The sequence below is a fragment of the Medicago sativa genome, chromosome 8 (assembly GCF_051527215.1).
Source record: "Medicago sativa cultivar Bolivia chromosome 8, Bolivia_mono, whole genome shotgun sequence".
Classification (NCBI taxonomy): domain Eukaryota; kingdom Viridiplantae; phylum Streptophyta; class Magnoliopsida; order Fabales; family Fabaceae; genus Medicago; species Medicago sativa.
This window is the reverse complement of record NC_140756.1, coordinates 39,287,150-39,314,892: the sequence shown is the minus strand read 5'-3', so window position 1 is coordinate 39,314,892 and position 27,743 is coordinate 39,287,150. Positions and strand designations below refer to the sequence as shown.

The 27,743-nt window shown below is 37.0% G+C and overlaps 3 protein-coding genes across 3 annotated transcripts; all 3 read left to right on the top strand.

The window, feature by feature from the left end:
* The first annotated feature begins 1,414 nt into the window (after window positions 1–1,414).
* LOC146899012 (pentatricopeptide repeat-containing protein At4g21880, mitochondrial-like) lies at window positions 1,415–7,019 on the top strand. The gene is made up of 11 exons (XM_085734199.1): window positions 1,415–1,921; window positions 1,999–2,264; window positions 2,821–2,934; window positions 3,424–3,525; window positions 3,640–3,738; window positions 3,891–4,010; window positions 4,455–4,556; window positions 5,811–5,938; window positions 6,017–6,125; window positions 6,234–6,451; window positions 6,534–7,019. The coding sequence occupies exons 1-11, from the start codon at window positions 1,819–1,821 to the stop codon at window positions 6,721–6,723; spliced, it is 1,551 nt and encodes a 516-aa protein (XP_085590325.1). The 5' UTR covers window positions 1,415–1,818; the 3' UTR covers window positions 6,724–7,019.
* Window positions 7,020–7,976: 957 nt separating this feature from the next.
* On the top strand, window positions 7,977–8,507 carry LOC146899011 (uncharacterized). The gene has a single exon (XM_085736675.1). It carries the CDS (start codon window positions 7,977–7,979, stop codon window positions 8,505–8,507), a length of 531 nt encoding a protein of 176 aa, XP_085592801.1.
* Window positions 8,508–10,039: 1,532 nt separating this feature from the next.
* Window positions 10,040–27,286, top strand: LOC146899010 (uncharacterized). Its single transcript, XM_085736674.1, has 4 exons — window positions 10,040–10,418; window positions 10,530–10,609; window positions 24,810–24,897; window positions 24,988–27,286. The coding sequence occupies exons 1-4, from the start codon at window positions 10,040–10,042 to the stop codon at window positions 27,264–27,266; spliced, it is 2,826 nt and encodes a 941-aa protein (XP_085592800.1). The 3' UTR covers window positions 27,267–27,286.
* Window positions 27,287–27,743: the final 457 nt, after the last annotated feature.

Below are 27,743 nucleotides of genomic sequence, written 5' to 3'. Positions count from 1 at the left end.
TTTTATAACTTTGACGGAAGCGGGAACGAGGGATTTTTCGAATTTGGAATTTGAAATTGCAATTGCAATTGGAATTGGAATTTGGAACATTTACACAAGACAAATTAAGAAGATTTAAATAGGTTTATAGTTCCGGCAAATAGAAATTATTTGAATTTTCATCTCTGAAATTATTAATCATTCCATTTTGTCATTGTAAATATTAATTATTTGAAATTACGCTTTTTTTTTGCTGAGGTGGAGTGATGTGACACCTATGTGTCAAGTGGTGACTGGGTATGACTATTGCCACATCAGCAAGCAAACCAAACATTGATGGACATTTTTGCCCATAATGAGATACCACACGTGGGAAAAGACATGTTTTCCCTTGTCTACATCTTTTTCTTATTCCCTATCAAACTCTTTATCTGTAACACGATTTGGGGGGAAATGAATTAGGGTTAGGTCAATTGGAACAAGATTTGGGGGGAATTTGTGATTGGAACTCAATTGGAACTAAGAATTGGTGATCGGAACTCGATTGGAATTGGAAGTCGAAATTGTGACTGGAAATCGTGGAAGTGAAAAACCTAGGTACAAACTTGTTCGATTCTGAAAAACCAGTTAAGTATGTTGTTCGATTCAAGATTTCTTATTTGTTTATATTCTTGTTCGATTCCCTAAAAAATATGATAAACTTGTGAGTTTCTTCTTTTGATTTCCATGACTTTCTATATAATGTCTATATAGATGATAAACTTGTTTCGTTGTTGTGTTGCTTGTGAGACTTCTGTGAAAACAATATCTCAGTGGATTAGAAAATACCTAATTAATAGGATTGCTTCTTTAAGACATAATGTTGATAGGATAATTTGACAACTCTTTTTTGGTAAAGGTAAATGAAGTATAAAAGTCAGGAGTTGTCTGAACCTCATACAATATTAGTCCATAATAATGCGAGAAAATGGTAGACCTAAACTATATCTATAAAGAAAAGAAGAGATGATTGGGGGGGGGGGGGGGGGGGGGGGGATAGCTAACCCCTGACCATTCTTAGTAAGAGCATCCGCAGCCATATTGCCCTCCCTAAACTTAGGAATATATAAATCTAAGTTAATATTCAAGGTAAGAAAAAATCGTAACTAGAAAGCTAACTAATTACTTAACTATACAACAATGTAAAATAGATTTACATGTATGCCTTTTGAAGTCATAAACGTGGAAATTTGACTCTCAGCTCGTGAAGTCACCAATTTTACAGGTAAATTAATCAATCATGTATTAAAAGAAATAAATGTTTCGTTTCAACTTAAGAATCGACCTCATAACGGATCTAAAGAGGCCAAGCTACATAAATGGGAGTCTATTGTGGGCTTAAATACCATAATTATGGTGCATTAGAATAAAAAAAATCTAATAATATCACACAAACATGCTAATACCCAAGTTCTTCATGGCCATTTAAATGTCATCCTTTGTTGCTCCCCAGTTGTAACTCACACAATTTACATCAACATCTAATCTAGTCACACCATTTAAGGAGTGGTCTAAGTGATATGGTTTCTCTGATATGAGCCCTTCTCCCTCCCCACATACATATATAAGCTGAAATTAATTATATGAAGGAAGAACAATTATTGTGAGGCTAATTAATGTTTTTCCTAACTTTTGGGATTGATATTGACATCAATAAATTATTTAATACATACTAACATGTTGATATCCCACCACTTAAAAGCTTAACCTAGACGCACCTTTGGAGAGGATCCATCCATCCTTATCCCACCACTTAAAAGCTTAACCTAGACGCACCTTTTTATCTCTAGCAGCTCAAAGATGCACGCCTTTTTCCTAAAAAAACTACAAAATTTTCGCAGAACATCATCTTCATGGAACCCGATTCTCTCGTCTCGCAAACTCCATGATGCTTCTTCCGCAGGTATCTAAAACTAATGAGTATCTCAGTTTTCTTCTATATTATAATGAAAACCAACTGTTTGTGAAATTTACTGTTAGACTCTGTTGACAACAAGTTTAAGCTTCTTGACATCGCTTCAACAAGACAAAAGGAATTAACAATTGAGACGAAACAACTTTGTGAAAGCCAAAGTGACCGCAAGACACAGATTTCGGATGTGTTGAAAAATATAGACATTAGATGGTTTGTTGGTAATTTCAAGGTTGAGCATATCATAACAATGATGGAGAATTTGCATGGTGAAATTTTGCCTATGTCCTCTATGTATGAAAAGCTAGTTTTGAATTGCTGTGCCTCGGATAAGGTATAATTTTCTCCTTTATTCATTCTCATAATACGGTTATCTTGCAAAAAAAATATATTTTTAATCACATAAATTATAATTTTTTAGGTTTAGGTTTAGTCCTTGATAAAAGTTATTCAATTTTTATCTCAGTTTTTTAAAATTTTACAAAAACAAATGTTTTTAGTCTTAAATTTAATCTCTAACAAAAGGCTTCTCTATTGTTGTTATTGAGTTCGTGAGTATCAAACCAATATAAATAAATCCAGCAATCTTGTAGTAATTTTTTTACTTTATTATTTATGGTCTTTTTTACAACAAAATTTGTTTTGGGTAGCTCAATGTTTATTATTATTTGGGGTAGCCGGATATAAATACATACCGACCACGTCAAGAATAATATTTTTTTTGGGGTAGCCAAGGCTACCCCTCCTATATGAAAGGCTACGCATCATCCATGTGAAGGAAAACGATAACAAGACGTTTGCTCCCTTCATATCAAATTCTCTCTTCATTCTATTTTCTGTTACCATCATTTTTCAAAACTGCATTTCATTTTTCTTTTTCACTTATGCAGGTGGATGTAGCTATTGATGTTGTTGATAAAATGTGTGAAGCAGGCTTTACACTCTCTAGTCATGTAATGCAATCTGTATTAGAGACTTGCTCGAAAACTGATCAACATTTTCGGGTACTATATATCTTACGTAAACCAGCTTCCATTTTTTTTTTTACTCTTCTTCCTCTCTCTCTCTCTCTCTCAATTAGATTCTAATCAATTTCTTCGCACAATATGTTGTGTTGGATGAGTGGCATAAGACTAGACAAGATAGGATTAGGAATGACACCATTAGATAGGATTAAGAGAGAGAGAGAGAGAGAGAGAGAGAGAGAGAGGGAGAGAGAGAGAGAGAGATTGGGGTAGCCCCTATAGTAGAAAAGATGGTAGAAAATAGGCTAAGGTGATCAGACGGAGGAGATTCCACCATTTGAAGGACTTGAACTCGCGACCTTTCTTTCAGTCACGTGACAACAAGGCTCACCCTTAAACTTTTACAATTACATAATGAAATTTATGATTCCTTTTTTCCCGTTAATTGAAGCATTGTTTCTTGTTTGTCTTGTTTTACTAATATTTGTTTGTTCATCTTCTATTCCTTTTGCTATTTTGAAAATCAAGGTTTTTGAAATCTATTCCATCATAAGTCGCCATCCCCACCATTTCGAGTTAAATGGAAAGATTTGCAGGCTTTTGGTACACTGCTGTGTGGTGATGAAAGATGTAAGTTTTACCTTTTTATTTTTTATTTCTTAATGTCTGCTTGTTTTCTACAATGATATCTTTTGAACTAAAGCTTTTTACTAACCTGATAATGTATTTACTTTCATTATGCAGTTTGAATGTGCGTACAAGATGGTTAATGAATTGCAGAAAAAGAATTTCAAATACAAAACAACCATGTATAATGCCATTATGGCAAGATATTTTTTCGAGGTATCATTGTTGGATTGTGCTCTCACTCAGATTTTCAACTATGAAAGCTTCTCTCTCTTAATGATTTCATTCATTAAAAAATATATTTAAATGAGTGTATGAAATCTATTTAAAATAGTTCTTTCATATTCTGACTTTTTTCGATATTGTAGAAAAACATCAGTGGTGGGTTGAGGGTTCTCGAACAAATGCGAGATGCCAACGTAAAGCTGGATTCATACACTTTCAGCTATTTGATTGGCAATTGTGAAACAAAAGAAGAGATTAAAAAGGTAAGTTGAGTTTAATAATTTCATATATTCAAGTTTGGGGGCCTCTGAGCAGGGTTTTTTGGTCCGATTCCTGGTTACATGTGTCTTATCTCTCTGGTGGAGTTGGCTTGGTCCATTCTTAATTTGTTTTGGGCACCATGAGGGAGGGAGATTTCTTGTGTTGTTGTTTTTGTGATGGTGTTGGTTTTTTAGTTCCTCCTAGTAGTGTTGCAGGTGTTATTTTTATGTTACTGTTGGGGTTTTTTCCTTGGGCCACCTTTGGTGTGCTTATTCTCTTTGTACATTTGTTATCCTTTTCGTGTATATAAATTTTCCTTTCCAAAAAAAAAAAATCCATATATTCACATACTTTCAGCGACTTGGTTGTTAGTTTTAAAATCAAGTATTGAGATTAAGATTTGATTTTTCATTAATCAAGTTGCTAATTAGAATATTTACTTGTAGTATTATGAAGAGATGGAACAATCTGGAATCCACTTGACAAAAGAAGTTTTTGTAGCCCTGATTCATGCATATGCAACTTGCGTTGAAGATTATGAAGAACAGGTATGTTTGTGTAAATATGTTGTCTTTCTTCGGTTTCTCTTTTGGAGTGACCTTGTAAAGGACATAGCATGTTGTAAGTCTCATGGTAGGGTTTTAGATTATTATTTATTAATTTGTAGGCTTAATTAATGATTTGGTCCCATAAGTTATTAATGTTACGTTTTGGTCCCTTAACTTATACTCTGTTAGCCAAATAAATCCTCTCGTCAAAAACGTTAACAGAATGTCTATGGTGTATACAAATTGTAAGTGGTCCACCAAAAACCACATTAAAATGTTTAATATCAGCCGTTTGATCAATTTTTAAAAATTACAACCTTTAAATCACCCATTTATACCAGATCTAATAGTGCACCATCAACATCCAATTTCTTGTACCTTTCTTCATTTTCTTCCTTACTCATCTTCATCAACATCTTCATACCTTCATAAAAAACTCAATTTAACCGAGAAAAACCCAGAACACTAGGAAAATTTAATTAAAACTAATATTAAATTTGTTGTTGTTTCAAGCATCTGAATGAAGGCAGTCATCTCTAACACAATAATGGTTTCAATTTCAAACTCAATTGTAGTTACTTCTTTTTATTCACCATCATCATCACTTCTACCTTGCACCCTCTTCCATCCCCACAAACTTTCCTCCTCAAACCAATTCTCTGCATTTCTTTCTCACAATTACCGTTTGAATTCTAAAAGGATTCTTCCCTCCGTTTGCTTCTTCAACTCTAGAGACAACAAATATGACACCAAATTACAGGACCAGGTAATCGCTTGCGTTTAAACCACCCCCCCCCCCCCCCTCCTCCCTCCTCTAAGTTTTTTCTGGGTTGATTTGAGTTTTTTCATTAATGTATGAAGATGTTAGAAGAGTAGCATGGAAGAAGATGAAGAAAGATAAAAAAAAATTAGGTGTTGATGGTGCAATATTTAATCTGGTACATGCATGATCTAATGGTTGTACTTTTTGAAAAGAAAATAAAAAATCAAACGGTTAATATTAAACATGTTAATGAGGTCTTTGGTGGACCACTTATAATATGTATACACCTTAGACATTCAGTTAATTATTTTGACGGAGAGGATTTATTTGACCAACAGAGTATAAGTTAAGGGACCAAAACTTGACGTTAATAACTTATGGGACCAAAATATAACCAACAAATAACTTAAGGGATCAAATCATTAATTTAGCCTAATTTGTATACCTTCTACTTTCAACCTTAAAACTCATCAATCATTGTACATTCTTAGGATGTGTTATGGAATTTACATGGCGAGTTGGAGAGGGTGCTTCTCCTACTCAAGGAGTTGAGCGGTCAAGATTGGGTTGACGGTTGCCGCTGGGCTATCCGGTACTCAGTTCAAAACAAAAATTTAAGGTATGACGGTTCTTTTTTCCCAATATTAAATTATGATTTTATTCTGCCATTTGTTTATGTTCATTGTATATTTCGCAGTTCTACCATTGAACTGTTTAAACAGCTCAAGGATTATTACAAAAATGAAGCACCCAATAGAAGGGATTCTCTTTACTACATAGTAAAGAGCCAGGATCTTTTTGATAATGTAAGTTTTTGTTTCCTTATGACTTGAATGCGATTATAAGAATTAAATTTTGGTTTAATATTTCTGTGTATGAAGCATGACATATTGGTCTCATGTATGTATGTATAGGCGTATTATGTAATGTTGAAATTTGGGTCCACATATTTGCGATTTGGATTGGACTTGCTGGATCTAATAAAAAAAGAGCTTGACCTTGATCCTTCAAAAATGTGTCTTGATATTCTCCTAAGTCTTTGTGCCATATCAAGAGATTTGAATAATGCTAAATTGGTTTGGAGAGAATATGTATTAGCTGAACATCCTTATGATGAATTAAGCTATATGAGGTGGGTTTCTAACCTTTATACTATTTGTTCCCCTTTCTTATAATATATTCCTTCTCCTTATGATTTTACTTTATGGCTGTAGTATGTATCAAGTACTTTTGGACTCGGGAGATTACAAATCTGCTGACATTTTCCTAAATGAAATTCCAAGTGTTTTATCTGGTTTTGCTTCCGATATGAAAAAGCACTATTTCGCCAAAATGGATGACGTACTGGTATCCGATACGTATGATTGGCAAAACGGGTCCAATGAGCCGGGCCGTCCTGTTTAGCCCGTTATTTTTAGCGGACTTGCTTCCTACAGTTGGCTTTCTCTGCTTAACTCGATGAAAAATGAGGCGGGGCGGGTCGTCTCGCTTAATTCGTTTTTCTTTTATTATTTTAGACTTGCATTATCCTTCTTGTATTGTTGGATTTATTTTAAGATTTGTTTTTTTTGGCGGTTTTTACTTATTTTGCTATTATTAAGTATGATGTTATTTACTAGACGTCTACCCGTGCGACACACATATAATATTAATAGAATTATTCTTAATATATGTCTGAATAATCCTGGTCGCGCTTTCAATTTTGACCTTGAAGAAAATAGGTGCTTGAGTATTTCAAAGTTTTTTTTTTATTTTATTTCAGTGAGTTCATCATGTAAAGTAAACGAATCAAGATTAGTGGTGTGGTTTAGTGGGACGGGGTTAGTGAAATACAACTAAAAGTGACATGGTTTAGTAAAAAAACTAGTTAGAAGTCTATTGATTTTTTTTTTTTTATGTGGTGCATTTGTGATTAAGAGTTTCGGCTAGCTAGACAATTTTAAGTCATAGAGGAATATAAAAATATATCATTAAGAACAATAAGTAGATCCCTTTGGCTCTATAACCATGTTCCAAATATTGGAATCCATTATTTAGAATTTTTTAAATGGAATAAAGTTTTAAATAAATAAATTAGAAGTTAAAAACATATTATGTTACGATTAAGAAGTTTAAATTAATTTATACACAAATTATTTTTTTCTAAAAAAAGTGTGTGTGAATGTGAATTTAAAGATTTGTGAAAGCTATATATGGGTGGAATGATGGAATAAAGTTTTAAATAAAAATTAGAAGTTAAAAACATTATGTCACAATTAAGAAGTTTAAATTAATTTATACGGAATTTTTTTTCCTAAAATAAAGTGTATGTGAATTTTAAGATTTGTGAAAGTTATATATGCGTGGAATGAATTTTAAAATAAAAATTAGAAGTTAAAAACATATTATGTCACGATTAAGAAGTTTAAATTAATTTATACGCAAATTTTTTTTTCTAAAGTAAAGCGTATGTGAATTTAAAGATTTGTGGAAGTTATATATGGATGGAATGACTAAGATGAATCAAAATTTAAAGTAGTATTTATAAAGACACTTCTGGATTAATCTCAAAGTAATCTCAATGTGCTTCGTTACCACATCATGGTTGTGACATCAGAAGTTACTACGAAGCACAAGGTCTCATGGATTACTTCAATATGTTGAATGGTTCAACATACATGACACTGGTTAGATACTTCTGGGTTAGAGCACAGGTCTACGACAGGAAGGTTGCTAATTTGGAAGAAACAGAAAAGGTGCTGATTGATCCTACTCTGGAAGGAAAATCAAGGGAAGAAATGGGTCTAGAACCATTCACATGCACAGAAATCAGGTCAAGCATCATGGGCATCCCTGTTTTCATTTCAGAAGATATTATTTTCTTTGTTCTCAGAAGACATGCAGAAGGAAATTACAAAGGCGGTATAGGTAACAGCAAGACCAGTCCTTGGAATGAAGTGGTGAATCAGTCAATGTTCAACAACACAAAGAAAGGTGCACAATGTGATCTGAGCATGGAGAAGAAAATGCTCCTGAAAATCCAAAATGAAAATCTCCTACCAAAAGGTGGTGGTAGTGATCAACCCTCCCTGGAGCACATAATTTTTCTTCATTACTTCATCACTAAGGAAAAAGCAAATGTTCCCAAGTACATTTTAAAACATATGATGAAAGAGCTCAGGGAAAACCAGGATAACAGGAGACGCTAAGTTCCCTATGGAAGGCTTATCTCAGAGATCCTTCATCAATGAGGGATTCTGAACGCTCTCAAAGAAGTCAACTTCTTCACTGATGAATAGCTTGATACTGAAACAGGCAAGATCATCAATGGAAGAACTCTCAGGAACATGGATTTGATTAAGAAGGAAGCTTATACAAAGCTCGGCACGGATTTAAAAGAATCTGATGCAATGTCCAATCTAATGGATTATTTTCCTCCAATATGCAAACAAGATCCTCTTGATGTACAGATGAACTTTATAAAGATTCATTTTGCAGAAACCAATCAGAAAATCATGCTTGAAGATATTCCAGACACCATGTATGGTGGTGCATTGCCTGTAAATAAAAGCAGGAAGACTAAGAGGAAAGCATTTAGAAAGGATGAGTATTTGAGTGATGCTTCTGAAGAACCTCAGAAGAAGAAAGCTAAGAAAGCCAAAGCTGCTTCTAAATCTGAAGTAACTGGTTCTGGTCTGCCATCTATCCAAGAAGAAGTTCAGGATCTTGATGTTGATAAGGTTCTAAACAAGAGAACAAGAAGTGGCAAGACTGTTAGCATTTCTCAAACTAAACCACCTCAACCTTCAATTCCACAAAAGAAAAGGAAGCCTGCTATCAGGAAGGTGAAGATAGCAGATTATGTGTCTGAAGATGAAGAGCAGATTGTAGCTGCTACTGACTTAGTTACAAGAGAATTGAAGAATAAGAAGGCTGAAGATGCTGGTGCACTTGCTAAGATAAGGGAACTTGCAAAAGAAATTGGAGTTCCTGTATCAAGCATAGCAAGGGAAGATGCTGGAGTTGGTGCACAGTAAGTTGTGAAGGCTACTGAAGAAGTACAAGAGTTGGTGACTTCAGAAGCTGGAAGCTTGTTGATGATTGCTAGTGAGAAGACTACTGAAGAAGTTCAGAAGATTGATGCTGCTTGTCCAGGAGCTGCTGCTCCAGAAGCTGATAAAGGTAACACTAATCTCCACATAATGCTAATGTTATAGTAGTAGAATATAGTTTAACCACATCCTATCAATCAACCTCCTCAACCTCTTTAGACATGGATGATGTTTCCTTGAACAAAGTCTATGAAAACTTACAAAAAGCTTTATCCCCATCATCATCTACCAAGCACCAGAAAAAGCCCAATGTTGATACTTTTGAGCCTATGTATCCAGTTGTTCAAGAAAGGATACAAGATATGGCTTAAATGAGATTTAAGGTGTGTGAAAGACTACCTGCAAATCACCCTTTTCAATCACCCATGATTGAACCTCTTAGCTTTGTTCCTGCTGATGTAGAGGTCATAGGTGAACATGTAGGTCCTGAGTCTTCAAACCTCAATGAGTCATCATCATCTCACCCCACTACAACTACCCAAACTTCAGAGCCTTTCATTTTAAAGAATCTGGTAAGTCATTACTCAGGTGAACTACCAGGTTTTAAGCCCAACCTAGAAAGAGCCTTTGAAGTAGCTTCTGGTGAAGTTGCTTTAGAAAGCCCCCAACAATAAACATCAAACATACAAATGGCCTCAACAACCTGCCCGAATGTCTCTACCTCTGAACATGTTGTTCCTGAACAACTTGTTCCTGATCAAACTGAGTTTCCTCCATCAATAGAAAAGGTCAATGAACCTGATTTTATGATCACATCAGAAGCTTCTAATGTTGAGCAATCAAACTCTTCCTCTACTGTGATTGTAAACTCTGTTCTTGATCAACCCTCAGAGACCAATATCCAAACTGATACCTCCACAAATGTCCCTCAACCTTCAAACTTAGCCATTCAACCTTGTGCTTCTGCCAAAACAAATGTCCCTTCTCCATCCATCTTGTTTCTAGATTCTACTATCTTAGCATATTTGTGTGAGAACATATTTCAGGAGCTCAACAAGCTGATTCAAGGTAGGAATAATCTGATTCATAAAGACAGCTATGAGAAGTTATAGAAGAGATTAAAGGATAGAATAGACTTTGTCTTGACTGAGCTTCAGAGAACATGTCTTGATGCTCAAGACTCTGCTCAAGAAAAGCTTCAAGATTGGCTGAAGGGAGTTGATAACAATCTGCAAGAAGTGAAAGTTTTCAGAACTTGGGTGCATACTCCTCTATGCTTAAGGTAAACAAATGCTACATATTTCATTCCAGCAGGTATGCACCCAAGAGAGTTAAATGTCAACTGGTTGTCAAAGGTGAATGTCAATCTAGTCTCTACAGAACTAGCCTTGCTGCAAAGGAATGCTGAGTTGGAAACTGAAAACAGGCAGCTAAGGAAATAAATTCTTGAACAGAAGCTACTTCTGATTGAATACAAGTCTTCTACAGAAGCTAAACTGGAAGAAGCAAGAGTTAGAGAAGAGAACTTGATCAGAAGCAATGAAGATTTCAAGAAGGAAATGAAGCAACATGCTGAAGAGACAAACAAGTTGATGAAACAGATGATGGAAATGTTTCAGAAACAAGCCCAACCTTAGATTGCACACCCTTAGCTTGTTTTTAAAACTGTTGTTTGTATATTTGCATGTTTCTTAATTTTATTTTGCTTCTGAACTAAGTTTTTGCGCTATTAATCAGTTATTATGCTTCTGAACTACTGTTTTTGTCCTATATAGAATTTCTCTCATTATGTTTTTCTCATCTCTTTCTTTTTGTCTTTAGTTTTTATACTTTTTGTTGATGACAAAAGGGGAGTAAATGTATAGTATTTATAGGCTCTGAGCCCCATTAATTTAATTCTAATCAAGTTAAATTTATAGGATCTTCTTCTTATCTCTTAGTCTATTAATGTGAGAATATTCTGAGTGTTAATTCGCTTTTAATGATGAATTTAATTAACATGGATAGAACTCATGGGGAGCTTACAAACCTCACCTTAAAGTACTATTAGACTCAGGGGGAGCTTACAAACTTCAAACCCTCATTGTCAACTTGTTAATTAGATTAACAACAATTGTACATTTTAAATACTAATGTTTGTCATCAACAAAAAGGGAGATATTGTTGGAACAAAATGTGTTTAACAATACCCTTTCAGAGTTTTGATGATAACAAGGTATTAAAAAATTGTCAATTGGATATGCTAATCTTTGTTCAAGTGTACATGACCATAGACAAAAATTTGACATCTTAAATAGGTTCTGGAAGAACAAAAGAGAGCACTGGAATCAACAAAAAAAGAAATCTTGAAGCATCTGAAGAAAAGTGCTCCTGAAGTTTAGTGCTCCTGAAGTGATGATGTCATCAGAAGCAAATTCATCAGAAGCACCTCATCAGAAGCAGAGGATCACCAGAAGCTGAAGTTCATCAGAAGATGCAAGACTTAAAGGTTCAAAAGTTGTTCAATGGATTTAATCTCATCTAAGCATTGCAGAAGACCAGAAGAGTGAAGCAACATCTATTTTGAAAGGATTTGAAGGCATTGTATGCTTGTTCTTTGAAAAGCGTTGACAAAGTACAATTGTACGAAGTGTACAACCACTACCTCCACTACTCTGTTTTTGTCTCTGCTACAAGACAAGAAAAACAACTCTGCCTGCAACGATGTTCCTTCACAATTGGAATGGATTTGAAATTGATGCTTTATAAAACAATAACCATATCAGGCAAAAGATTATTGGTGATTGATCAAAGCTTCAAACGACTCTATTTTGATGTGCTGGGAATTCACAACGTCTCTTTCACTCCTCTATATAAAGGAGTGAAGACTTATAGAACATCCATTCATGGGGAAAAAAGTATGTCTTTAGATATAACATTAATTAATACTACTATTTTGTTTTAAAATATGATAAGTGAATTGTAAATACTACACTATCTGTTCTACAACGAGTTATCTCAGTTGATTGTTTCGTATATGTCAATACATAATTCTAACATTTAATATCTTTAATTATATATCAACATAAATTATAAAGTTGATAATTTAAAAAAGGTTCTTGTTAAAGAGTGCTCTGGGACACTTTTTAAACATTCTAAATTATGTAATTATTTTTTTAAAATGTTAAACTTTTCAATTTTCAATGTATTGATTATACTAACTTTGATAAAATTTACCACTCAGGGTCCTTGTTAACATTTCCCTTTAATAAATTTCACCGAGACAAATATAACTGCACATTTATATTTAAATATTAGTAAACAAAATATGATCAAAATATACTACGTTAATTATGCACGTAATCATATTAAATTCTTTATTGTGAGCCAAAAGAAGTAGTAATTAAATACTAATATTAATAATAATAATTTGTTTGTCAAACTAATAATACTAATACATAAATATATACATTTACACTATGAATCTTCCTTGAAAATTTTATATGCCTATGAATGTTTATAAAAATGGATGGTGGGAGTATTATGAAGGAAGAAAAACAAATAAAGGGGAGAACAAGTTTGGCTAGAAGTGGAATGGAAAGGGAGTGGATAGCTGTTTGTTTAATTTGAAAATTGATTTTGACACATGTGGTTTGGCTGAGAAACACGAGTAATTTACCTAAATTCCCTTCGGCAGTTTACTGCCTAATTTTGAAGAAATCGGCTGCAGTTAACTACCGAGGAAATCCTCAGTAGTTAACTGCCAAGGACCTTCTGCTACAAGTCTGGCAGAAGCTCTCTCATCTCCATTATTCATCTCATCTTCCAATTTTTTTTTTCAAATCTCTCTCACAAATCTCTCTAAAAAACCCAACCAAATCCAACCAAATTTATTCAACAAAAACACAAGTAAGTAATTATAATGCTATTAACTTAAATTTTAGTTGTTATAAATGTTTTTATTTTTTTATTTTTTGAGTAGATTTATTTTATTTTAATTTTTGAGTAGATTTACATGTTATAATTCATTTTTAAAGTAGATGTTAGTTGATTAATGTTGTTAAAATGTTTGCATGATGTTTATGTTATAGTTTAAAATTTATTGGTTATATTTTAATTTGGTGTTTTAATTTTTTTTTTTTTAGTTTTTAATTAGATTTACATGTTATAAATCATTTTTAGATTAGATGTTAGTTGATTAATTTTGTTAAAATGTTTGCATGATGATAATGTTATAGTTTAAAATTTTAGGGTTATTTTTTAATTTGGTGTTTTATATATATATTTTTTTTATTTTAGTAATAGTATATGATTTATTTTAAGAGTAAATATAAGTTGATCTATGTATAATTTGCACATCAATTGTTTGATGAAATGTTTGAATGAGTTTTTCATTAATTGTTTTTAATTTCTTATTGTGTGGATTTGAAACAATGGCTGGGTGGATCGACGTTCATGCACAATTCAACGGCGGAGAACCTCATAGGTTGAAGGTTCGGTGCCTTGGTGTAACGTTAAGAGGTCTCAATGATGAACTTGATGAATTCAACCAAGGAGTCAATCCCAGAGACACAAGGAGGGTGCAAAACGTTCGGTATAAACTTCCAACGCTCGACAAAGGGAGGGTATCATTCACTTGGGTGAAGTTAAAGAACGACGAAAACGTGATGAGCATGTTTTGGGAGCACAGCATGTTCCAGTGGATCGATATGCGGGTGACGTTGCTGAGATCAACTGAAGATATCATCAAGAGCTTGATTCCGCCAAAAGATCGTCATTAGTTAGGGTAAGGTGCATTCCAACTACAACAATTGTCTTGCCTCTGAAATGGGGTAATTCAAACTTGCCAAACGGCCAGGACTCAAGCATTTCGCTCGGCATTCATGTTTTTCCTTTGAAAAGATTAAATTCTTGTTAGGCTGGTTTAGATGAAGGTATTAGGTGTCAAGGAATGGACCTCATTTTGTTGGCACTTGAATACCATCATCTAAATCAAGCCTAACAAAAATTTATTCTTTTCAAAGGAAAGCATGAATGTCGAGCGAAATGCTTGAGTCCTGTTGTTTGGCTAGTTTGAATTACCCCATTTCAGAGGTAAGACAATTGTTGTAGTTGGAATGCACATTCCAACTACAATAATTGTTTTACTCTGGATGGGGTAATTCAAACTTGTTAATCGGCATGACTCCAACATACGATAAACATCTTCAATGTTGGTATTCAAGTGTCAAGGAATGAACTTCATTTCGTTGGCACTTGAATACCATCATTGAAGATGCTGATCGTATGTTGGAGTCCTGCTGCTTAGCAAGTTTGAATTTGCCCCATTCAGTGGTAAGATAATTGTTGCAGTTGGAAGGTACATTCCGGAATGTAGTGTATGTTGGAACAAAATGTGTTTAACAACGAACCTTAAAGAGTTTTGATGATAACAAGGTATTAAAAATTGTAAATTGGACTAGCTAATATTTGTTCAAGTGTACAGGACCATAGTTAAATTTTTTACATCATTAATTGGTACTGAAGAACAAATAAAGAGCAAAAGAAATCAACAAAATTGAAGCTTAGATGCTCCTGAAGGCAATATGCTCCTGAAGACAAAAAGCGCTCCTGAAGTCAAGTTGCTCCTGAAGAGAGAAAAACACTCCTGAAGTCAAGTGCTCCTGAAAACTAGTGCTCCTGAAGACTAGAGGTCTTGAAGTGCCACGTCATCATCAGAAGCTACATTATCAGACGCTGCCTCATCAGAAGCCATTTCACCAGAAGCTGAAGATCAATTAAATTTGCAAAATTCAAGGATTCAAGAGTTGTTTCATGGATCAAAATTCATCAAAGGACAGCAGAAGACTAGTGGAACATTGCAACGGTTATTTCAAAGGTATTCGAAGCCATTTGCTTGCAAAAGAAACTAAAGCGTTGCCATTGTACTGTGTACGAACTGTACAACCACCTTCTCCACTACTCTGTTTTGTGTCCACGTTACAAGACAAGAAAACAACTCCAGAATACGGCTTCGTCTGCAAAGATGTTCCTTTGGATTAGGATGGATTTCAAATTGGTTCTTTATAGGACAACAACCAAATCAGGCAAAAGATCATTGGTGAAAGATCAAGCTTCAACAACGACTCTTTTGATGTGCTGGCAATTTCACAACGTCTCTTTCACACCTCTATATAAAGGAGTGAAGACTTAGAGTTTTATATACAATTCAACTACAATTTACAAGCGCCAAAACTCTGCTGAAATTGTTTTGCTTTCAAAGTTACTTAGAATTTCTGTTTTCAAGTTCATATCTTAGAAATTCTTAAGTTATTGAGTCTGTATTTGATTTGTATTGTGAGCACCTCTGATTGTATATCAAGTGTTAAATCATAAACAATTTTCTGTGTAATTTTGTTTATTTAGAAGTCTCTTGCAGTTGTGCTTGAGCATAGAAGTCTCTTGATTGTGTTCTTGAGCATAGGAAGACTATTGCAAAGTGTGCTTGAGCAAAGGAAGTCTCTTGCTGTGTGCTTGAGCATTTGTAATCAGATATTACATTCTAGTGAACTCTCCTTGGAAGTGCAAGGGGTATAGGACTACTTCCGATTTGTGGAAGGAACATGTATAATTGCTTTGTGTCTTTCTTCTTCTCTCTCTGTTTTTTTCCGCTGCATTTAGATTCTGTTTATCACATCAGAAGCTGTCTCACTTAGCTTCTGAACTGTGTGTTCAGTTTCAAAGAGAAACGAAGAATTTTTCAAAACACAATTCAACCCCCCTTCTTGTGTTTTTCTCACCTTCAATTGGTATTTAGAGCCTTAGTCTGTTGTCTTAACACTTAACAGTGTAACAGTAAAAGATCTGAGAAAAAAATGTCTGGTGAATCTCCTACTCCTACTCCTGGTCATACTAGCTATAATAATGTCTCACATGATTATAGTGATAGTAAGAAATCCAGTGTTGGAAAGATTCCAAAGTTTAATGGAGATGCTGAAGAATTTTCTTGGTGGAAAACCAACTTCTATAGTTATATCATGAGTTTAGATGAAGAACTATGGGATATACTAGAAGAAGGTGTTGGTGACTTGGTTCTTGATGAAGAAGGAGCTGCTGTTGATTGAAAGAAACATACTCCTGAGTTGAAGAAACTCTACAAGAAGCATCATATTATCAGAGGAGCACTTGTCACTGCTATACCTAAAGCAGAGTACATGAAGATGAGTGACAAATCCACTGCTAAAGCTATGTTTGCTTCTCTTTGTTCAAACTATGAAGGCAGCATGAAGGTCAAGGAAGCAAAAGATCTTATGCTTATACATCAGTAAGAGTTGTTCAAGATGAAGGATGATGAAACCATTGAGGAGATATACTCTAGGTTTCAAACCTTAGTCTCTGGACTACAAATACTAAAGAAGAGTTATGTTGCTTCTGACCACGTGAGCAATATACTCAGAAGCTTGCCTGCTAGATGGAGACCAAAGGTGACTGCCATTGAGGAAGCTAAAGATTTAAACACTTTAAGTGTCGAAGATCTTGTTAGTTCACTCAAAGTTCATGAGCTAAGTCTTAATGAACATGAGTCTACTTAGAAGAGTAAATCAATAGCTCTTCCATCCAAAGGCAAGTCATCAAAAGCTTTCAAAGTATTAAAATCTGAAGAAGAAGAACCATTTGGTTCAGACTCTGAAGAAGATACTGCTGAGATGGCTATGATCTCCAACAGACTTCAGTATCTGGTCAGGAAGAATAGAAAGTTTCTGACCAAGAGGAGTGGTTTCAGAAGCTCAAAGAAAGAAGATCAGAAGGAATGCTTCAACTGTAAGAAGCCTGGACATTTCATTGCTGATTGCCCTGATCTTCAGAAGGAAAAGTCAAAGAACAAGTCAAAGAAGTCAACATTCAAACCAAGCAAATTCAAGAAGCAGATTAAGAAGAGTTTAATGGCAACCTGGGATGACTTAGGAAGTGAATCTGGATCTGATAAAGAGGAAGCTGATGAAGATGCAAAGGTAGCTATTGGGTTAGTAGCTACAACAACTTCAGAAGCTGGATCAGAATCAGATTCTGAAGATGAAAACGAGGTATATTCTAAAATTCCCAGAGATGAACTTGTTGAGTCACTTAAAGAACTTCTTACACATTTTGAAGTAAGAACCAATGAGTTGAACGTTTTAAAAGAAAAATATGCTGATTTAGTAAAACAGCAAAAATCAACTCTATTGGATCTGAAAGCTTCTGAAGAAGGACTTAGGGGCTTTGACTTCATTTGTAAAACTTATGAAGATAAGCTCAGATTCTTGTGTCAGAAGCTACAAGGTAAGTGTAATGAAAAACCTTTAAGCAACCATGAAATTGCTCTTGAAGATTTTATCATGTCTGGCATTGACAGAAGCAGAGTAGCTTCTATGATTTGCAGCATTTACAGAAACAATGGCAAATGGATTGGTTTTTCAGGAGGGAAACTAATGAAATCAGTCTCAAAGCATGTTGTGAATGCATCAAGGAAGGATTGAAAATCTTCTTTGTACCTGAAGGTGCTGAGTTGGAAACTGTTGTTCAATCAAAACCTGAAGCTTCTAGCTCTAAGGCGAAGATTACCTCAAAGCCAAAGAACTCTAAGCTAAAGGCTATGATCAAATCTGATTCCAAGACTTCAAAGATCAGAATCTTAAAGAGATCAGAACCTGTTCCTTAGAGTCTGGTGAAACCAAAATCTGAGGTTCTGAAGTCTAAGTCTCAGAAGAAGACAGTTACTGCTTCTGAAGTACCAAAACCTAAGGTGATGGTTAATCAGAAGCAACCCAACTCATAACACAAGGTACAAGAAGCGAAGAGTAAGATTTCCAGTACTAACCTGAGAGGACCCATCAGACAATGGGTACCTAAATCTGAAAATGTCAATGATGCAGGTATGTCTAAGAGTAGTGCCAAAGCAAAGATCATGGTACCTAGACAGCGGTTGCTCAAGACACATGACAGAAGAGAAGTCCATGTTCCTCAGCCTAACAATGAAAGAGGGAGGTGTTATACCCTAATTTTGGACCTAAAAATACTAACTCAATTCTTCTTTTCTTGCATTTCAAGTCATTTGATATGTCTCTGATCAATTGCACCTTTCTCTGCATTTTATTTCAATATTGTTTGCAAAATTCACACAGAAGGGTATTTTGGTCATTTCCTATGTCAAGATTCCTTTCAGTCTTTTAAAAATTTGTTTGAGTCCTTTCAAGTAGTCTGAATGAGTCTCTGTTTCAGTCTATGTCAAAATCCATTTCAAAAGTTGCATTTGAAGTCATTTTGAGTCAGTTTTTCCCCTAGGGGCATTTTAGTCTTTTCAAGTGTCAAAGCTCTGTTTAAACCCTTAAAATTGTCTCTGAGTCTGTTAATTTTGCGTGTATAAGTTCTTGCTTTAATTTCTTGTTAAAAATCCATTTTTTATTTGCACTTGAGTCGTTTTTAGTCGTTTTAAGCCTCCAGGGGCATTTTGGTCATTTCACATAATATCTCTGTTTCATTTTAATCTGCTTTGTTGTTTTTTAATCGTCTCGCTTTACGTTAATTTTCAATTTACTTTTTCAATTCAATTTTAGTTTTAATTTTCATTTTGGTCCTTGTACTTTTGTTATTTGCATTTTAATCCCTTTTAAGTTTGTTAGAGTCCAAGTGCCATGTGTCCAAATGCTATTGGTCCTTAAGAGTTTGTTACTACTTAGTCCATGTGGCATTTCCTCATTGGTCCAAGCATCCCTTTCATCACCTATATAAGTCAAACCTTTAGTCAAAATTTCACACTCATTCATTTACACAAAATCATAAAAAATTCAATTTCTTTTCTTTCCCTCTTTTCTTTTTCCCACGTGACCATTTCTTCCTCCTCCCTAACTAACCACTTCACCACCCTAACTAACCTCCAACCACCACATCCACCACCATAATAACCTTTAACTTCCATAACCACCTTCAACCTCCACAACCACCATAACAACCTCCACAACCACCATAACAACCTCCACAACCTCCCAATTTCGTCACAAACTCACCATAATCCACCATCATCATCAACAACAATTTTCACATCACCAAATCAAATCATTTTCGCAAATCATCATCATCATCCATCAACAACATCAACAATCGGACCCAAGCTTCAATCTCATCAAGCTATCAAGATCAAAACTGAACGGAATCAAAGTGAAGAAGAAGGAGCAAAACCGAATTGAAAATTTGACAAGGAAAGGGCGCAGAATCGAATCCAGCAACATCCAAAAGCACGAATCTGTGAAGCTTTCTCTCTATTTCAAAGCCAAATCGCCAGATCGCCGTATTGAATGAGGTAACGCGTGTTCTTCTTCCCTGTTTCCGATCTGTGCCATTCTCTTTGTTCTTATGTGAGTCTGAATCCACAAACGGGATTTTAATTCCTTCCAGATTTCTTCTTTGTTGGATTTGCACTGTGTTCTTCGTTCTTGTATGAATCTGAATACATGATTGAGTGAAAGAGAGTTTGGTTTGATCATTTTGGAAGTAACTTGTGAACAAATCGAATAGAGAAGGGTAGAAAGAGCAATAACGTAGAAAAAGGCAAGTTTAGGCGGCGGCGCCGCCACCCCTGGCCGGCCAACCGCCGCCGGAAAGTTGTTGAAGGAGAAGGTGTATAGGGAGGGAGTTCACGCGAAGAAGAAGATAGGAAGGAGAGGGAACCGTGTTTCTTTTTTTTTTTGTGCTCATGTGTTTTTGTTCTAATTTCATTCAACCCATGAACCATACCCAATAACCCATGGGTTTAACCCATGACCCTACCCGTTTCTGCATATGTGGGCTTGGGCTTTTGTTCCTTTACTGATTTCGTTTTCTGCCCTATTTCTTGCTATTTTAGTACTGATAATTGCTGTTTACGCCTCCGGTGTGTCTTCTCTTTATGATAAAATTCCAAGAAAATTACTATTTGTTTTTGATGTTTTTTATGTTTCTTGATATTTTTTTGCTTGTCGAAAATTGATTAGAGGCGTAGAAAAATATTTTGTGGCTTTGATAATTCAACGCCTTGATTCATGTTAAAATGTCGTTGTAAAAACTTTCAAGTTTTATGAATTCTTTTGAGGTGATTTTGGCATTTGAAACCTATCTCTTGGGATGTGGTTTCATGCCAAAATTCACTCCAAGAGTATGTGTGTTTTTGTCTCGCTTTTAGTCCACTTTTTTTTGAAGAATTTCGTGAAGTTTTAATATGATGTTGACCTTGAAATTTTGGTATAAAGTTGTGGCATCTATACATACATTTTTGTGGAATAAATTTGCCTCTTAATGTGGTTTTTGCTTGCTGTTTTGGTTTAGTTCTTGAAGACCTTGTGTTTGGTAAATAATGTGAAAATCTTTTGTGAAATAAGGGTGCATAAAGAGCTTGAAAATCTTATAACTTTTGGCGTGTTAATTTTCCTTGGTTCTCATATTTGTTCCCTTTAAATGAACCTCTTGAAATGTACACCGACACAAACACCGACACATGCACACACCTCACTTTAGATATATAGCTAGAATATGCATGTTTAGATGTATGTTTAGGATTGTATGTTTAGATGAATGCCTAGGATTTACACTTAGAAAAATCATTTTCCAAAAAAATATGAACAATATCACTCAAACTCTTTTTTCATAATAAACCTTGGGATCAAAATCCCATTGTAATTTTCCCTTTCATTTTTTTAATCAAACTTTGATGAATTTTAACCATACTTTGAGTTTTTTTGCAAATAACTAATCAAACCTCACATTTTTTCAATCTCATGCCCTTGAGGCCTCTTTCTATTCTTAAAAATTCCATTTTTCAAACTTAAAATCAACCAACAAAAACAAAAACATTTTTGGAAGAGAACTACGGTGGATTTGATCCCTTAAACGGGTACGTAGGCAAGGAACAAAATTCCTTCAATTCAACTAAAATAAAAATCCAAAAACATTCTTCTCCCTCCAATTCTTCATTTAGTAAATTCTTAGGTGTGAATAACATTTCAAAATAGCATTTAAAAATAAAGCGCGCGCGTAGAAATTAAAGACGGTTCCTATAGGATACTATAGTCGTTATGGGTGCCTAACACCTTCCCGTAGCGAAAACAACTCCCGGACCTCGATTCTCAAGGGTTTTGCTTACTTTTTCCCTTCCCAAGAAAAAAATAAGATATCACCGGTTTAAAAGGTTCAAACGTAATCAATGTTTGACACCCGAAAACCAAGATAAAACAGATGGCGACTTCACTGGGGACATTCGAGAGTTACGCCTAGTCTTTATTTCCACGCTTGCGCTTGTATTTTTACTTGCTTCTTTTACTTGCTTCCCTATGTGAATAAATGTTTAAATTTCTTGCAAACGTGTGGGGTGAGAATATCAAAAGTCCTGCACCCGGGCTGAGTGAACTTAGGACTTAGGAGGGATATAATCGACAATTCATTCCGGGGGTTGCCTCGTGTTTTGGATTATGCGATCAATCCCACATAGCTGAGGCATTTTGGGGGTGATGTTGTCGGCGCGTGTTGTCGCGTTTAGGCACTTTACTTCTAATTGTTCTATGACGCTATGAACCGTAGATAACCAAACCCATCCATGGCCATTTTCTAGGACGTAGTGCGGAGGCTAAACCGAGTGTTGTCTCGAGTTTTAGTCGTCACGCGATACTACACTCAAGTTAGACCTTCCACGGATAATCATGGAGCGAGTGTTGTCTCGTGACACCATGATATACGTCGGAGAGGTTGCAACTTGGGAACCTTTTTAGAACCCGGTTACTATTATCCTAAAGCCCTAGATTCACCAGACACCGTGTCCACCCATGACTCCTTGACTTTGAACTTCAAACCCACCATGTTTTCTCCGAACTTGAACATAATCATGCATTCATGCATACATGCATACATGCATAAACTTTTGTCATGCATTGTTATCGAAGGGCTTAGACAAGATGAATTTGTAAACATTGTAGGAATGAAGAAGACTAAGTCCTACAAGTTCAAAGAAGTGGATTTGGCTAGTTTGAGAGATTTGGCACTCAAGGTTGAGAATCCGACTGGTTTCCGACACCGTTACGGGGCTTTACTTACTATTCTCTAGACTAATGTGGATGAGAAGCTTGTGCACACTCTAGTGCAGTTCTATGATCCGGAGTGTCGATGCTTTACTTTCCCCGACTTTCAGTTGGTGCCTACTTTAGAGGCTTATTCTTCCTTGATGGGTCTATCTATTGCTAAGGGGATACCTTTCTCAGGACCTGAAAATCCTCCTACTCCATTGGTTATTGCTAAAGATCTCTATCTCAAGACCACCGATGTCTCCAAGAATCTTGTCACTAAGGCACGCATCCGAGGGTTCACTTCAGAGTATCTTCTTGGGAAAGCCAACCTCAATACCACTTGTCAGGACACTCTTGAGGCTATTCTTGCACTTCTCATCTATGGGCTTATTCTCTTTCCGAATCTTGATGGCTTCGTGGACATGAATGCTATTATGATCTTCCACTCCAAGAATCCGGTTCCTACTTTGCTAGCTGACACATACCATGCCATTCACGATCGTTCCGACAAAGGTCGTGGATACATTCTTTGTTGTGTGCCTCTCCTCTATAGGTGGTTTATTTCGCACCTTCCGAAGTCTTTCCACGACAATCCTGGGAATTGGTCTATTTCACAGAGGATTATGGCTCTCACTCCTAATGAAGTAGTCTGGCTCACTCCCGCTTCTAGAGTTAAGGAAATCATCTTTGGTGGAGGAAAGTTTCTTAATGTACCTCTTCTTGGTACCCGGGGTGGAATCAACTATAACCCGGAGCTTGCTTTGCGACAATTTGGTTTCCCGATGAAAGATAAGCCCATCAATCTTGCTACAGCTCCTTACTTCTTTCGCTACTCCAATGCTCCCACGGGAATAAAAGAGGATTTCATGGATGCTTGGTCCAAGCTTCGGAAGAAAGAAGTGAAACACATGGGTGTAAGGTCCGGTGTTGCTCATGAGGCCTATACACAGTGGGTGATAAACCAAGCTGAGGAGATTGGTATGCCTTACCCCTCTATGAGATATGTGTCTGCATCTGTTCCTACCATGCCTTTGCCTCTACTCCCACCTACCCAGGAGATGTATCAGGAGCATCTAGCTATGGAGAGTCGGGAGAAGCATCAGTGGAGGGCTAGATACTATGAGGCGGAGAATTTGATCATGACTTTGGACGGAAAGGATGAGCAGCAGACTCATGAGGTCTTGACACTGAAGAAAGAGTTAGCTAAGGCTAAAAGAGAGATTGAAGAGAAAGATAGGTTGCTTATGAGAGATTCCAAGAGGGCTAGGGGTGCCCGTGACTTCTATGCACGATACTGCAGCTATGAGTCTGAGTCTGAGGATGATGCTTCCACTTCCTATGCTTGAGGATTTCATTTTCCTGTTGTTATTTCCATTTGTTTATGTTGAAATTGTCTTGTAAAACTATATGTTGGTTGTTTGTTTCCCGTGTACGTTAATTGTTGTTTAGTAATGTTTACGAGTTTATAATTTGTCTAAAACCCTTCGATAACACAAAAAGAGTCTTTTTTTGCATATGCATTAGCATATTTCATGCATCATATGCATTCATTGGTCACAAAAACTTCTCTCGTGCTCATTGCCTCCTGGTTTTGTCCGCCGCAGTCTGAAAAGTGGCTCGTGTACCAGATAGAATTCATCAAACAAGATTTCACAAGAGAAGAATGATGGCTAACTTTGAAGAAGAAAATGCTCAGCTCCGTGTCGAATTGGCTGCTATGAAAGAAGACTTGGCTAAGGCTCATGACGCTATGTCCGCTATGATGGCTTCACAAGAACAGCCAGCCACTTCTATTCCAGTCACTGCTGAGGTGATTCCCTCTATCCCACTATCTACTGTGGCTACTGATGCTCGTTTTGTTATGCCCAACGACCGTCCCTATGGCCTCTCAGCTTACTACTCTCCTAATACTGCTGCTGGTGTCTCTGGTTTTGCTGGTCAAGGACAGATTCCTGTATCCACAACCATGCCTCAAGTAACCACTGTTGTTACCGACCCTATTGTACACACTGTGCAACAAGTGATTGATGTTGACACTCCGCGTGGACAAGATCCCGCAATGGAGGCTATGAAGAGACAGTTAAGGGAGTTGGCTGGAGAACTCCGTGAGGTCAAGGCTAGCCGGGGAAACAACGGTGCTCCTGCTAAAGCTCGTGATCTATGCCTGGTATCCCGATTTGAGGTTCCTAAGAAATTCAAAGAGCTTGAATTTGACAAATACAACGGAACTTCTTGTCCACACAATCATGTCATCCGGTATGTCCGAAAGATGGCTAATTACGCAGATAATGATGCACTGATGATCCACTGCTTTCAGAGTAGCTTGACAGATGATGCTGCAGATTGGTACACTAGTTTGAGCAAAGACAACATCCATACTTTTGAGGAACTCGCTACTGCTTTTGAAAGTCATTATGAATTCAATACCCGTCTGAAGCCAAATAGGGACTCTCTCAAGGCTCTGTCTCAGAAGTCGGATGAAACCTTCCGTGAGTATGCCCAGAGATGGAGAGGGGCAGCTGCCCGTGTCTCTCCTCGACTTGATGAATAAGAATTAACACAGACATTCCTGAAGACTCTGAAGAAGGAATATAAAGAAAGGATGATAGTCTCAGCTCCAAACAACTTCTCTGATATGGTTACCATGGGAACTCGTCTAGAGGAGGCTGTCCGAGAAGGTATTATTGTCCTCGAGAAGGGTGAATCTTCGACCAGTGCACCAAAGAAGTACGGTAATGGCCACCATAAGAGGAAAGAATCTGATGTAGGGATGGTATCTGGCAATCCGTCTGCAGCTGCTACACAATTACCTCTGCCCTATCACTACATGCAGTACTCTCAACACCCTTTCTTCCCACCGTTCTACCAGCAATATCCTCTGCCACCGGGTCAACCACCAGTGCCCGTCAATGCTATTGCACAGCAAGTACAACAACAGCCGCCTGCTCAACAGCAACGGCAGCAACAACAGGGTCCCCAACCCAAACCTTCTTTTCCACCAATACCAATGCGGTATGGTGAGCTGCTCCCAACTCTACTTGCTAAGGGACACTGTGTCACCAGACCAGGCAAGCCTCCGCCTAATCCATTGCCTCCCAGGTTCCGTCAGGACCTAACATGTGAATTCCATCAGGGTGCTCAAGGCCACGATGTTGAAGGTTGCTTTGCTCTGAAATATATTGTGAAAGACCTGATAGAAAAGGGACGGTTGACTTTCGAGAATAGTGTTCCTCATGTTCTTGACAACCCGTTACCAAACCATGCTGCTGTTAACATGATCGAGGCCTTCGAAGAAATCCCTGTTCCTCAGGAAGAGCCCATATTGGATGTCCGCAATGTTGTCACTCCCTTGGTGCCATTACATGTCAAGCTCTGCCAGGCTTCTCTGTTCAAACATGATCATGTTTCTTGTCCAGAATGTCTCCAAAATCCTATGGGCTGTCATGTGGTGCAAGATGATATCCAGGGTCTGATAGATGACAAATACTTGATCGTCAGTGATGTATGTGTGATTGTGCCAGTGTTCCATGATTCTCCTGTTGAAACTGCACCTCATACAAGGAATGTTGAACCTTTGGTGATCAGGTTACCTGGTCCGGTATCATATACTTCTACAAAAGCAATTCCTTACAAATACAATGCAACCATGGTCGAGAATGGAGTGGAAGTGCCTCTGGTATCCCCAGCTGCAGTTGACAATGTTGCCGGTGAAATTACAACTCTGAGAAGCGGAAAAGTCCGTCCACCCTTGTTTCAAAAGAAGGTGGTGACACCCATTGCCACAATAACACCACCAGTTGCTCCTCCTGCCAACAAGAACCCCGGCCCAACAGGCCAATCTATTGAAGAGTCTAATCTGGATGAGATTCTGAGACTTATCAAGAAGAGTGACTACAAGATTGTTGACCAGCTGCTGCAAACCCCGTCAAAGATATCCATCCTGTCTCTGCTCATGAGCTCAGAAGCTCATAGGAAAGTGTTAATGAAGATACTCGAGCAAGCTTATGTTGACCACGAAGTCTCTGTGGATCAGTTTGATGGGATAGTGAGTAATATTACTGCCTGCAACAACTTGGGGTTTGGTGACGATGAACTCCCCGAAGCAGGGAAACACCACAACTTGGCTCTGCATATCTCAGTACATTGTGGATCTGACATGATATCCAATGTGTTGGTGGAAACTGGATCGTCTCTGAATGTAATGCCCGAATCCACACTGAGGCAGTTAAGCCATCATGGAATCTCCTTGAGGGGAAGCAGCTATCTGGTTAAAGCTTTTGATGGATCCCGCAAGGATGTTCTCGGGGAGGTAGACTTGCCAATTACCATTGGTCCAGAGACATTTCAAATCACTTTCCAAGTCATGGACATCAACACTTCTTACAGCTGTCTCCTCGGAAGACCGTGGATTCATGACGCTGGAGCAGTCACTTCCACTTTGCATCAGAAGCTCAAGTTCATGAGGAACGGTAAGATTGTCACTGTACATGGTGAAGAGGCATTTCTGGTTAGCCAAGTATCATCTTTCTCTTGTGTTGAAGCAGGGTCCGCTGAAGGGACGTCGTTTCAAGGCTTGACTGTTGAAGGAGCAAAACCCCGAAGGGCTGGTACTAGCATGGCTTCATTGAAGGATGCCCAGAAGGCTGTTCAAGCAGGGCAAGCTGCTGGTTGGGGCAAAGTGATTCAGATCTTGGAAAACAAGCGTAAAGAAGGCCTTGGATTCTCTCCAACATCTGCTGTTTCAACAGGAACTTTCCATAGTGCGGGGTTCATTAATGCTATTGCTGAAGATGCTGCTGAAAGTGGTTATGTGCCTACATTTGTTATACCAGGAGGCACTGTGAGAAATTGGGAGGCCATTGATGTTCCTTTAGTCATGCATGCTTCCATGTAATGTGTCTTGTTGCTCATGTTTTTTTGTGTTCAAAATAACAATCCTTTCGCTCTGCCCAAGGCGAAAGTGATATCATTGTAAGGGCGTGTTTGTTTCGGCATTGCCGTTATCAATAAAAGTTGTCGTTTTTCTCACGACTATCTGTTTTTTGACTTTTTAGTGCCTTTTTTCTTGGAAATAATGGTAATGCCAGAAAAAACCAAAACATCTGTATTTTTCTTATTTAATTTCAAAAATCTGCATAAAAAACATTTTTCTAAAATCATCCCAATCATATTATGCAGATTGAACCATAATAAACCCATTGAACACAATGACCCTATGGTTCCTCCAAATTTTGAATTCCCTGTATATGAAGCTGAAGATGAGGATGATGATGAAGAGATACCGTATGAGATCACTCGACTGCTTGAGCAAGAAAGAAGAGCCATTCAGCCTCACCAGGAAGAAATTGAGCTTATCAACCTGGGTACTGAA

What these genes read in the sequence shown, in the direction of transcription:
- LOC146899011 (XM_085736675.1), top strand. Translation starts at nt 7,977, where the DNA reads ATGACACTGGTTAGATACTTCTGGGTTAGAGCACAGGTCTACGACAGG.
- LOC146899010 (XM_085736674.1), top strand. Translation starts at nt 10,040, where the DNA reads ATGGCCTCAACAACCTGCCCGAATGTCTCTACCTCTGAACATGTTGTT. An exon ending in TGAAAGTTTTCAGAACTTGG is followed by an intron (nt 10,610 to 24,809) that starts GTGCATACTCCT and finishes ACCCGTCTGAAG; the next exon opens with CCAAATAGGGACTCTCTCAA. An exon ending in ATGGAGAGGGGCAGCTGCCC is followed by an intron (nt 24,898 to 24,987) that starts GTGTCTCTCCTC and finishes TGATAGTCTCAG; the next exon opens with CTCCAAACAACTTCTCTGAT.
- LOC146899012 (XM_085734199.1), top strand. Translation starts at nt 1,819, where the DNA reads ATGCACGCCTTTTTCCTAAAAAAACTACAAAATTTTCGCAGAACATCA. An exon ending in AAACTGATCAACATTTTCGG is followed by an intron (nt 2,935 to 3,423) that starts GTACTATATATC and finishes TTGAAAATCAAG; the next exon opens with GTTTTTGAAATCTATTCCAT. An exon ending in CAAAAGAAGAGATTAAAAAG is followed by an intron (nt 4,011 to 4,454) that starts GTAAGTTGAGTT and finishes ATTTACTTGTAG; the next exon opens with TATTATGAAGAGATGGAACA.